We start from the raw sequence: 11,236 nt of genomic DNA, 5'->3' as shown, positions 1-11,236 counted from the left end.
CCCCTGTTGGCAGAACCCGGGTGGGGGGGACTCCTTGCCAAGCCATTAAAAACCACAATGAAAAATGCACCTGGTAACCCGTTCATTCCCCAGGTGCACAGCTCAATATAGTGCAATGACAGAGACTCTGGACTTAGTAATTGTTTTGTAGAAAAACAATATATGTGAAAATGAATCAAATAAAGTTGCAGCAGTACATGAGATGATCAAACCAAACAAACTGCTATCTTGAAATGTTGATTTTTTAAAAATAGTTCAGGCTGATCCGTCATCTTGTAAGAAAAATTGCATGTTCCTCGAGGCCTTATTTAGTAAAAAAAATTGTTAAATGAAAAAAATAATGACTCATAAGTGCATTAAAAGATTAAAGTCAAACAACTGCTATCTTCAAATGTCAAAAGATGGGCATTAAACGGACCCCCCGGCGTTTCACCTGCTAAGCCTCTCACCTAACCAAACCGCCATAAAAAAAAGCCAGACTACGGTTTGCAACTGCACATGGGGAAAAGGTTTGTACATTCTGGAGAAATATCCTCTTGTCTGATTAAACAAAAATAGAACTGTTTGGCCATAATGACCATCATTATGTTTGGAGGAAAAAGGGGGAGGCTTGCAAGCCGAAGAACACCATACAACCGTGAAGCACGAGGGTGGCAGCATCATGTTGTGGGGGTGGAAGCATCATGTTGTGGGGGTGCTTTGCTGCAGGAGGGACTGGTGCACTTCACGAAATAGATGGCATCATGAGGCAGGAAAATTATGTGGATATATTGAAGCAACATCTCAAGACATCAGTCAGGAAGTTAAAGCTTGGTCGCAAATGGGTCTTCCAAATGGACATTGACCCCAAGCATACTTTCAAAGTTGTGGCAAAATGGCTTAAGGACAACAAAGTCAAGGTATTGGAGTGGCCATCACAAAGCCCTGAACTCAATCCTATAGAAAATGTGTGGACAGAACTGAATAAGCATGTGCAAGCAAGGAAGCCTAGAAACCTGACTCAGTTACACCAGCTCTGTCAGGAACTGTGAAAAACTGAGTTTAAATCTTTTTGGCTAAGGTGTATGTAAACTTCCTACTTCAACGTACATAACTATTTCCTTGGCTCTCTTGTAGAGTGTATACATTGTTTTCAGTGCTATGATGTCCTTGAGGAGCAGATTCAATGCATGAGCAGCACAGTCCATGGGTGTGATACGAGGGATGGTCTCCACTTTAGACCAAGCAGCCTTCATGTTCGCAGCATTGTCTGTCACCAGTGCAAATACCTTCTGTGGTCCAAGGTCAATGATGACTGCCTTCAGCTCATCTGCAATGTAGAGACCGAGACTTGTGTCTGTGCTCTTGTAGAGTACTGGTTGAGGGGTGGAGATTATGCAGTTAATTATTCCTTGCCCACGAACATTCGACCACCCATCAGAGATGATTTCACCTTGAATATAAGTAGAGGGACTTTTGTCAGAGGTTGCTTGTTGTGAGCACTGAGGGAACTTTATGCACTTGATCTTGTTGCATTCTTCACATATGATTTGGCACAGTATTTGCAAATGTACAAGCTAAAACCCACATGGTAGTAAAAACTAACTAGCAGAAATTGTTAACAAGTTAGAAATGTTTTAAACACACTTTTGCTGTAGGCTACTATTTATTTGTTAACAAAAAATCATGTATGTTACATAAAATATATTCACTCACCCAGTAATATAATCAAAACTTACCAGAAAGCATGTAGTCCTTGGCTCAGACAGTGTAGTAGTGTGGACTCAATAGCATCCCATTAGTGCGCAAGATCTTGAGAATCAACTGTACATGTGATGGAAGAGTACACTGCACATGGGATGGAAGAATGCACTGTGCATGCAGAGGGTTGCAATCCCATTGAATTGGGGATAGTTTAACCAAAATATACCAGAAGACGTAGAATTGCCTTAAGTGTATCCCAAAAAAGGTTTACTGTTATAAGATAACTTTTTTGATGATTTTAAGCAAAATTCCCCAAATTCCCAGGCTTATCCTCCCATGGAAAATTTAACAGAACATTTCAGACCTTTTGTAACCCTTATCATTACACAGGTGCACCTGGTACACAAATGACTGATGGTTGGCTGAGAGAAATTGCTGATAAAAAATATTGTGGGAGCTGTTTTGTTAGACTTCAGTGAGGCCTTTGACATTATCAATCATAGTCTGCTGCTGGAAAAACATACAATATGTGTTCTGGCTTTACACCTCCTGCTATTTTGTGGAAAAATAGTTACCTGTCTAACAGATCACAGAGAGTGTTCTTTAATAGAAACCTCTCCAACATAATCCTGGTAGAATCAGGAATTCCCCAGGGTAGTTGTTTAGGCCCCTTACTTTTCAATCTTTACTAATGACATGCCACTGCTTTGAGTAAAGCCAGTGTGTCTATGTATGTGGATGACTCAACACTATACACGACAGCTACTACAGCGACTGAAATGACTGCAACACTTACAAAAACAGCTGCAGTTAGTTTTGGAATGGGTGGCAAGGAATAAGTTAGTCCTAAATATTTCAAAAACTTAAAGCATCGTGATTGGGACAAATCATTCACTAAACCCTAAACCTCAACTAAAATTTGTAATAAATAATGTGGAAATTGAGCAAGTAGAGGTGATTAAACTGCTTGGAGTAACCCTGGAGTTGACCATGAAACTGTCATGGTCAAAACATATTGATACAACAGTAGCTAAAATGTGAAGAGGTCTGTCCATAATAAAGTACTGCTGTGCCTTCTTAAGAAGACTATCAACAAGGCAGGTCTTACAGGCCCTATTTTTGTCACACCTGGACTACTGTTCAGTATTGGGGTCAGGTGCCACAAATAAGGACTTAGGAAAATTATTATTGGCTCAGAAGAGGGCAGCACAGCTGGCCCTTAAAAGTACACAGGGAGCTAACATTAATGATATGCATGTCAATCTCTCATGGCTCAAAGTGGAATAGAGATCGACTTCATTACTACTTGTTTTTGTAAGAAGTGTTGACAAGCTGAATGTACCGAGCTGTTTTTAACGCTTTTTTGGATAGTAGATTTCCCACCGTACAACATGGAAGAGGAGGTGTTATGGTGTGGGGGGCCTATGCTGGTGACACTGTCTGTGATTTATTTAGAATTCAAGGCACACTTAACCAGAATGTTTACCACAGCATTTTGCAGCGATACGCCATCCCATCTTGTTTGGGCTTAGTGGGACTATCTTTGTTTTTCAACAGGACACTGACCCAACACACCTCCAGGCTCTACAATCCCCTGACCTAAACCAAATTGAGATGGTTTGGGATGAGTTGGACCGCAGAGTGAAGGAAAAGCAGCCAACAAGTGCTCAGCATATGTGGGAAATCCTTCAAGACTGTTGGAAGGGCATTCCAGGTGAAGCTGGTTGAGAGAATGCCAAGAGTGTGCAAATCTTTCATAAAGGCAAAGTGTGGCTACTTTGAAGAATATAAAATATAAAATCTGTTTTTATTTGTTTAACACTTTGGTTACTACATGATTCCATGTGTTATTTCATAGTTTGATGTCTTCACTCTTATTCTACAGTCTATAAAATATTACAAATAAAGAAAAACCATGGAATGAGTAGGTGTTTCCAAACTTTTGACTGGTACTGTACATCATTGGTCAAAACACTTGCAGTTGTCACCCCTATGCAGTTTTTACGTTCCCCCTCACAAAATAGGTTAAATTAACTGTTAAATAAAAAGTGAATGGCAAGAGTCTATTTTGACATGAAAGTACTCAGTAAATGTGACACATTTTGCAAAGGACAATGCAAAGGACAATGAACTGAAGCTGGTTTGACTACTACTACTACTACCCATAACAATAAGGAGGACAGATTTTTCTTATTTTCAGAATTTGTATTTATTTAGAGTTAATTGTTGGTGTATGTTTTTTATTTTTACAAACATTCTCCCAGCAGGAGAAGTCTACATTTTGTCTGCGTCCCACTTTTGACCAAGAATCGAGTTGGTCGAAAGTAGTGCACGATATAGTGAATAGGGTGCCATTTCAGAGACAACCTACATTTCTAGAAAGCTTATCATTCATAAGAAGCACTGCTCAATATTTACAATCAAGCCCACTTTGAAATAATCCAAAATATTCCCTAAAAGTCAAAATGATCATTAGCCAATGGTGATCAATATGATTATCAGACAAGTGAATTACTGCATTCTCGCTCCTTCTCGTACACACACACATTCACGCACACACTGCAGAAGTTAAACATTGGAAAAAACAATCAATGCACAAACATATTAATCAAGAAGCAAGTGATAAAGGTGGCTGAAGCCGAAGCAGTATCATTCAGTTCCTAATTACAGTATTGCCTCATGTTCATGTTATCCACCTAACTAAATCTACTGTCTACTCAATTACAACAGTATTTAGTCCAGAGAAATCACTTTGGTTGGGGTTGTGATGGAGTGAGTGGTGAAGATTTCACTAACAGTCAGGACTTTTTACCATTGGAGATACACAGACGTAGACGTGTAAAAAGTGTTAGTACACAGTGAAGGGGAACCTGTTACATGAAGTATCAAAAAACATAGATCCGTCAAATTCAAATCTGGACCTCAAAGCCAGTTCCACCAGGGACACCGGGTAGGTGCAATTAATTATCAGGTAGAACAGAAACCAGCAGTAGCCCGGACCTTGTAGGGTAAGATTTGAATACCCCTGACCGAGATGAACACCCAGACATAACATGACTGAGAAAGAGAGTTTCTAAACTATATCTGTTCTTGCATATATATAAACATATATACTGTAAATATATACAGTATAGTGTGGTTAATAGTGCAAGTGTCAGAGATATAATGAGACATTACATAATTGCTGTGTGTGTAATTTGACAGCTCCTACTTAAGCAATTTAGTATTTCTGACAAAATAAAATATGCAAACCCCAAAAATAATGCAGTAAAGTTAGACATTTGCATATTGGTTGCAATAAAAACGATTTTTCTCATACAAATGAAATACAAAACAACACAATCTCTGAGGTTACTAACTTTTTGCTCCGGCCAAGTAAATAGCTTACAATTAACTTTACATTCTATGTCCAATCAATCACCTCAGATGATTGATGCGCGTTTTAAAGGCAATGTTACCGCATTTGCAGAGATCACATTCAAGGTAAACGCTGCAGATGTTGTCACAATTGGAAAATACCTTTAAATGTCAAGCGCGCTACACCGTGGTTTCGGATTGAATCTGGCCTAGTTATTCACATTAGTGACACGTGGTTGGATGGTGACCCTCCTGACTGGAGTCTGGTCTGCCATCCGATTGGCCACAAGCTCCTGTAACTGCAGCGCCCCTCCGCCAATAAAACAGAAAGCCGGGCAAACGGGGCCGGAGCAATCGACAGGCCCTTCCCACAGTGGACGGAGCGAGTGGGCATCGTAGAAAGTGACGCGACCCTTCTCGAAGTCAAGGCACACCCCGAGCCTGGGAGGCAGGGGGTAGGTGAGGCCCGTAGGCGAGGAGGCGGTGATGTTCCCGTTGGAGATGGTGGGGCTGCGGCGAGGGCTGGTGCCATTGGCAGGGCAACCATGGTTGTTATGATGGTTGGGACCGTGGGGCAGGAAGATCTTGCCCATCCCCATGGTGAGGAAGGAGAAGGGGGGAGGGGAGTCCAGGGAATCCTCCGCCCCACTGTCATGACCACTGTCTGGGTCATAGCTAGAGAGAGAGAGAGAGAGAGATGAGTCATACATACACACACATACAACTAGGGCCTGTATTCATAAAGCATCTCAGAGTAGGAAGGCTGATCTTCATGTCCCCCTGTCCATGTAATTCTATTCATTATGCTGTAAAAGGCTAAACTGATCCTAGACCAGCACTCCTACTTTGAGACGTTTTTTGAATACAAGCCCTGATGTAGGTCAGTCTCTCCTCAACGTATTTTCCATTGACTACTTCCTGTATTCCATGCACTTTACAGCCTTAACCTCCAGCACCACTCACCGGGGACTGGCCATGTCTTGGGGAAGATGAAACCACTCCTGTAGTTTGGCCTCTAGGCCCACCCCCACCTGCGTAACAGATAGAGGCACTGAAAAGGCGCAGTGGCATACAACGGGGTCTAAAATGATTGGCACCCTTGATAAAGATTTGCAAAAAAGACAGTATAAAATAATAAAACAAATACTGAGCTATATTGTATGCTCCAGAATATTTTTAAATTACATTATTTTATACTAATACAATTGCTCAGAGAGATAGATTTTGTTTAACTTCTTGGATATAGGGGGCGCTCTTTTAATTTATGGATAAAAAAAACGTTCCCATTTTAAACAAGATATTTTGTCACGAAAAGATGCTCGACTCTGCATATAATTGACAGATTTGGAAAGAAAACACTCTGACATTTCCAAAACTGCAAAGATATTGTCTGTGAGTGCCACAGAACTAATGCTACAGGCGAAACCAAGATGAAACTTCAAACAGGAAGTGAGGCAGATTTTTGAGGCGCTGTGTTCCAATGTCTCCTTATATGGCTGTGAATGCGCCAGGAACGAGCCTACACTTTCTGTCGTTTCCCCAAGGTGTCTGCAGAATTGTGATGTATTTGTAGGCATATCATTGGAAGATTGACCATAAGAGACCATTTACCAGGTGTCCGCCTGGTGTCCTCCGTCAAAATTGGTGCGTAATCTCCAGCTGCATGTATTTTCCCATGTGATTCAGAGGAGAAACAAAACTGCCACGAATGACATATCATCGAATAGATATGTGAAAAACACCTTGAGGATTGATTCTAAACAACGTGTGCCATGTTTCTGTCGATATTATGGAGTTAATTTGGAAAAAAGTTTGGCGTTTTGATGACTGAATTTTCGGGGGTTTTTCTCAGCCAAACGCGATGAAAAAAAACGGACCGATTTCTCCTACACAAATAATATTTTTGGAAAAACTGAACATTTGCTATCTAACTGAGAGTCTCCTCATTGAAAACATCCGAAGTTCTTCAAAGGTAAATGATTTTATTTGAATGATTTTCTTATTTTTGTGAAAATGTTGCCTGCTGAATGCTAGACTTAATGCTATGCTAGCTATGAATACTCTTACACAAATGCTTGTTTTGCTATGGTTGAAAAGCATATTTTGAAAATCTGAGATGACAGTGTTGTTAACAAAAGGCTAAGCTTGAGAGCCAATATATTTATTTCATTTCATTTGCGATTTTCATGAATAGTTAACGTTGCGTTATGGTAATGAGCTTGAGTCTATAATTACGATCCCGAATACGGGATTGCTCGTCGCAACAGGTTAACAAGAAATATTTTTTTTCTCAGTTTAAATTGTTGTTTTGTCATCATTATTTTGACGGCAAACCCACCACTTGTGTGTGTGATAAAACAGCTCTATTTTCATTTAATCTGACCATAGCACCGGTTCCAATCGAAGTGCCAATGCCATTTAGCAAACTCCAGGCATTTACATTTGTTGGATGACGTGAAAATAGAGATCTTTGGCTATGCATTCCAGTGGTGGGTTTGTCGTTGAAAAATAAGTAACGCATAATCAGAAAAGAACCCCATATCTACTGTAAAATTTGGTGGAGGATCTTTGATGTTTATGGGTTATTTGGCTTCCACTGGTCCTGGGGCCCTTGTTAAGATCAACGGCATCATGAACTTTACCCAGTACCAGGACATTTTAGGGAAAAAAAACTGGTTGCTTCTGCCATGAGGCTGAAACTTGGCTGCAAGTAGATCTTCCAGAAAGACAATAACCCCAAGCACACATCGATATCCACAACTGGTACATTTCCACAAACTCAACATTTTTCAATGGCCATATCTTCGGACTTGAACCCCATTGAAAACCTGTGGTTTGAATTAAATAGGGCAGTCCATAAGTACAGACGAAGGATATCAAGAATCCTGTACGGAGGTATGGTTTAGAATCCCTCCCAGTGTGTTCTCCAATCTCATAAAAAAACATTTTTTTAATAACTTGCAAGGTGAGTTATTGAAAGGTATTGAAAATGAGGTGCCAATAATTTTGTCCCCTGTCCTTTTGAGAAAAATATGAGTTGTTAACTATAACTCTTTCTCTGAGCAATAATATTATCATACAATATGATTATTTTCACATTTGTTTTGCGTACAATATAGCCCAGTATTTTGTATTATTCATTTTTTACTCATCTTTATCAAGGGTACATTATTACCCAAGAGGTCAACATGCAAAACCACATATGATCACACATTCATTTTCATACACATTTTTGTATATAGCCTACAAAACCATACAAAATACACCACACCATCTACAGTACCGTAAGGGCCAATCCCAAATTGCTCTTTATCTTCACTAGGGTAGGGGCACTATTTTCACCTCTGGATGAAAAGTGTGCCCAAAGTAAACCGCTTGCTACTCAGGCCCAGCAGCTAGGATAGAAAACACTCAAAAGTTTCCAAAACTGTTCAGATAATGTCTGTAAGTATAACAGAACTGATTTGGCAGGCAAAAACCTGAGAAAAATATTATCCGTGAAGTGGGACTTTTTAATGTTTGCAGTTTTCTATTGAATGCCATTACAGTATCCATTGACTTAGGACTCAAATTGCACTTCCTATGGCTTCCACTAGATGTCAACACTATTTGGATACTATTTGGATTTTTCATCTGCCTGTTGTGACTGCATTTGAGCCTGTTGATTACTGAACAAAACGCATAAACAAAACTGAGGTTTTGGGATATAAAAGAGGGACTTTATCGAACAAAACAAACATTTATTGAGTAAATGGGAGTCTTGTTAGTGCAAACATATGAAGATCATCAAAGGTAAGTTATTAATTTTATTGCTCTTCCTGACTTGTGTAACTCCTCTACTTGGCTGGTAACTGTTTGTAATGATTTGTCTGCTGGGCGCTGTTCTCAGATAATCGCATGGTATGCTTTCGCCGTAAAGCCTTTTTGTAATCTGACACCGTGGTTGGATTAACAAGAAGTTAATCTTTAAACCAATGTATGACACTTGTATGTTTTATGAATTTTTATAATATGTATTTCTGTTTTTGAATTTGGTGCTCTGCAATTTCACTGGATGTTGGCCAGGTGGGATGCTACCATCCCACGTTCCCTAGTGAGGTTAAGTCCTATGCAGTAGCGGAGATCTGAGAGGATTTGATTGGTATAAGAAATATGAGTAAACGTCCACCTAGCTTATCAGAGGGCAAGGTGGAGTTATTACCAAATGGATTTCACCTGTCAAATCCTCTCAGATCTCCACAGGTGAATAGGGCACGGGGCTGTGGGGACGATATGGGATTGGGCAAAACTCTCTTCCCAGCCATTCCACTTGCCTTGACCAGATAGGAGCCGGGCTCCACTGAGCATGCCCAGTAGTGCCTGCCCTGGGTGATGGCCACATCGCCCACCAGCAGGTCTGCAGTCAGGTGACAGGAAGTGAGCGCTAGATCGGCGGCCTGCAGCAGGGACAGACCGGGGACGCTCCGGGCGCAGCGCTGCTCCTTACTCACCACCAGCCGGTCGGCATGGAGACCCCAGCGAGAGTCCAGGTAAAAATTTAACACTGAGAGAGGAAGGCAGGGGAGGAGAGTGAGATGGAGGGAGGCAGGAGGAGAGGGAGATGGAGGGAGAGAGGGAGGGAGGGTGGAAGGAGGAGTGCATTTTTAGGAAAGAGAGAAGCGGGAAGGGGAGGGTTTTGATGGGATGGAGTAAAGAAGTGAAATAGGAGAGAGGTAGAAGATAAGGGTACAGAGGTGGTAAATACAGGGATAGACTTAGACTTAGAATCAGGGCAAGGAAAGAACTGAGAGCGTTAAGAGAGGAGGAGAGGTATGGACAACATGCAAGTCCTCTGGAATGAGGAGAGGAGACAAGGACTAATAGAAAGGGAGTCAAACTGTCCATCAACAAACTGGAAACGGATAGAAAACATTCAAAGCCAAAGGTCAATCAAAAGAGGGGATGCATCTTTCCTAAACTGGGATAATTTTGGGGATTACTATTCCTGAGGGAAATATCACAGGATAGAATACTTTACCAGGGGAGACAAGGGATACATTGACCACTTCTCAAACCCATAAGCATGGATCTCAACCAACCAAATTGCTTTGTCAAGCCTCAGGTCTTAACAAACATCAAACCTCATCAACACACTCTGAGATTTCATTATGGGAGAGAGGGAGAAAGAGGGTGGCTGGGAGAACAAGAGATGCATGGTATACATGTAAAAGAGGTAGAGATATATGCAAAGCAACAAGAGGAAAAAGGAGAAAGGGTGTAGATGCTCACACTAACAGGCAGAGGTAGAAATGTGGATTGGGAGATTGGATCTAGGAGCGGGATGAGTGAGATGAGGAGAGATATGTGAAGACAAAGTGTAAAGAGGAAAGAAGCTGGGTTGGATAGAGAGATGGGATGGGTAAAGACAGGGATGGGAGGAGAGATGGATGGTATGGGCAGAAAGAAGTATGGGAATGGGAAGAAAAAGAGAGACATTTGTCATTAAGATGATCTCCATGGATACTGTTCTGATGCATACCAACTATACCAAGACTTATAATGAGGCCAAGTGTGTGTGTTCGTGTGTGTGCGTGTATAGTGTGTGTGCGCCTTTAGAACAGTGTATAGACCTCACCTGGTGCTGGCGGGGTGTGTAGGTACACCTCCTCACTGTACTCCCCGAAGCCGGCCTTGTTGCAGCCTCTCACCCTCAACACATACACACTGTCCATCTCCAACCTGTCAATCACAGCACTGGTCCCGCCTACTTCCTCCAGCCGCTGCCAGCCCCAGCGGGCCGCAGCCAATCGTCCTTGGATACCACCTCTGGCCCCGCCTCCTGGCACCACCCCACGGCGACGGAACTCCACAGAGAAGTGCCAGGCGGGAGCGGATTCCTGAGGCAGCCGCCAACACAGAAAAAGCTGGTCATAGGCCAGGGTCTTTTGGGTGTCAATGACAGGGGCCAGAGGGGCTGATGGGAGAAAACATTACAGCTGTCAGTCAGATGTTAGATTCACAAACATACAATTCTCTCTGGTTTGATTATACTGTATATGCAATACTACCAGATGTTCATTACAGTTTGTAGGGAAGCCTAGTGGTTAGAGCGTTGGACTAGTAACAGGAAGGTTGCAAGTTCAAACCCCCGAGCTGACAAGGTACAAATCTGTCGTCCTGCCCCTGAACAGGCAGTTAACCCACTGTTCCTAGGCCG

General features: G+C 41.7%; 1 protein-coding gene across 1 annotated transcript in view; it reads right to left on the bottom strand.

Moving 5' to 3' along the window:
• Positions 1–3,873: 3,873 nt before the first annotated feature.
• Positions 3,874–11,236, bottom strand: part of LOC124043682 (tripartite motif-containing protein 46-like) — a 28,028-nt gene continuing 20,665 nt past the window's right edge. The window contains 4 exon segments of the mRNA XM_046362521.1: positions 3,874–5,715; positions 6,004–6,071; positions 9,354–9,583; positions 10,655–10,993. Of these exon segments, the coding sequence (XP_046218477.1) occupies positions 5,250–5,715; positions 6,004–6,071; positions 9,354–9,583; positions 10,655–10,993 (1,103 nt within the window). The 3' untranslated portion in view covers positions 3,874–5,249.

The sequence above is a fragment of the Oncorhynchus gorbuscha genome, linkage group LG09 (assembly GCF_021184085.1).
Source record: "Oncorhynchus gorbuscha isolate QuinsamMale2020 ecotype Even-year linkage group LG09, OgorEven_v1.0, whole genome shotgun sequence".
Lineage (NCBI taxonomy): Eukaryota > Metazoa > Chordata > Actinopteri > Salmoniformes > Salmonidae > Oncorhynchus > Oncorhynchus gorbuscha.
The sequence above is the reverse complement of the archived record's forward strand: the minus strand, read 5'-3'. Positions and strand labels throughout refer to the sequence as shown.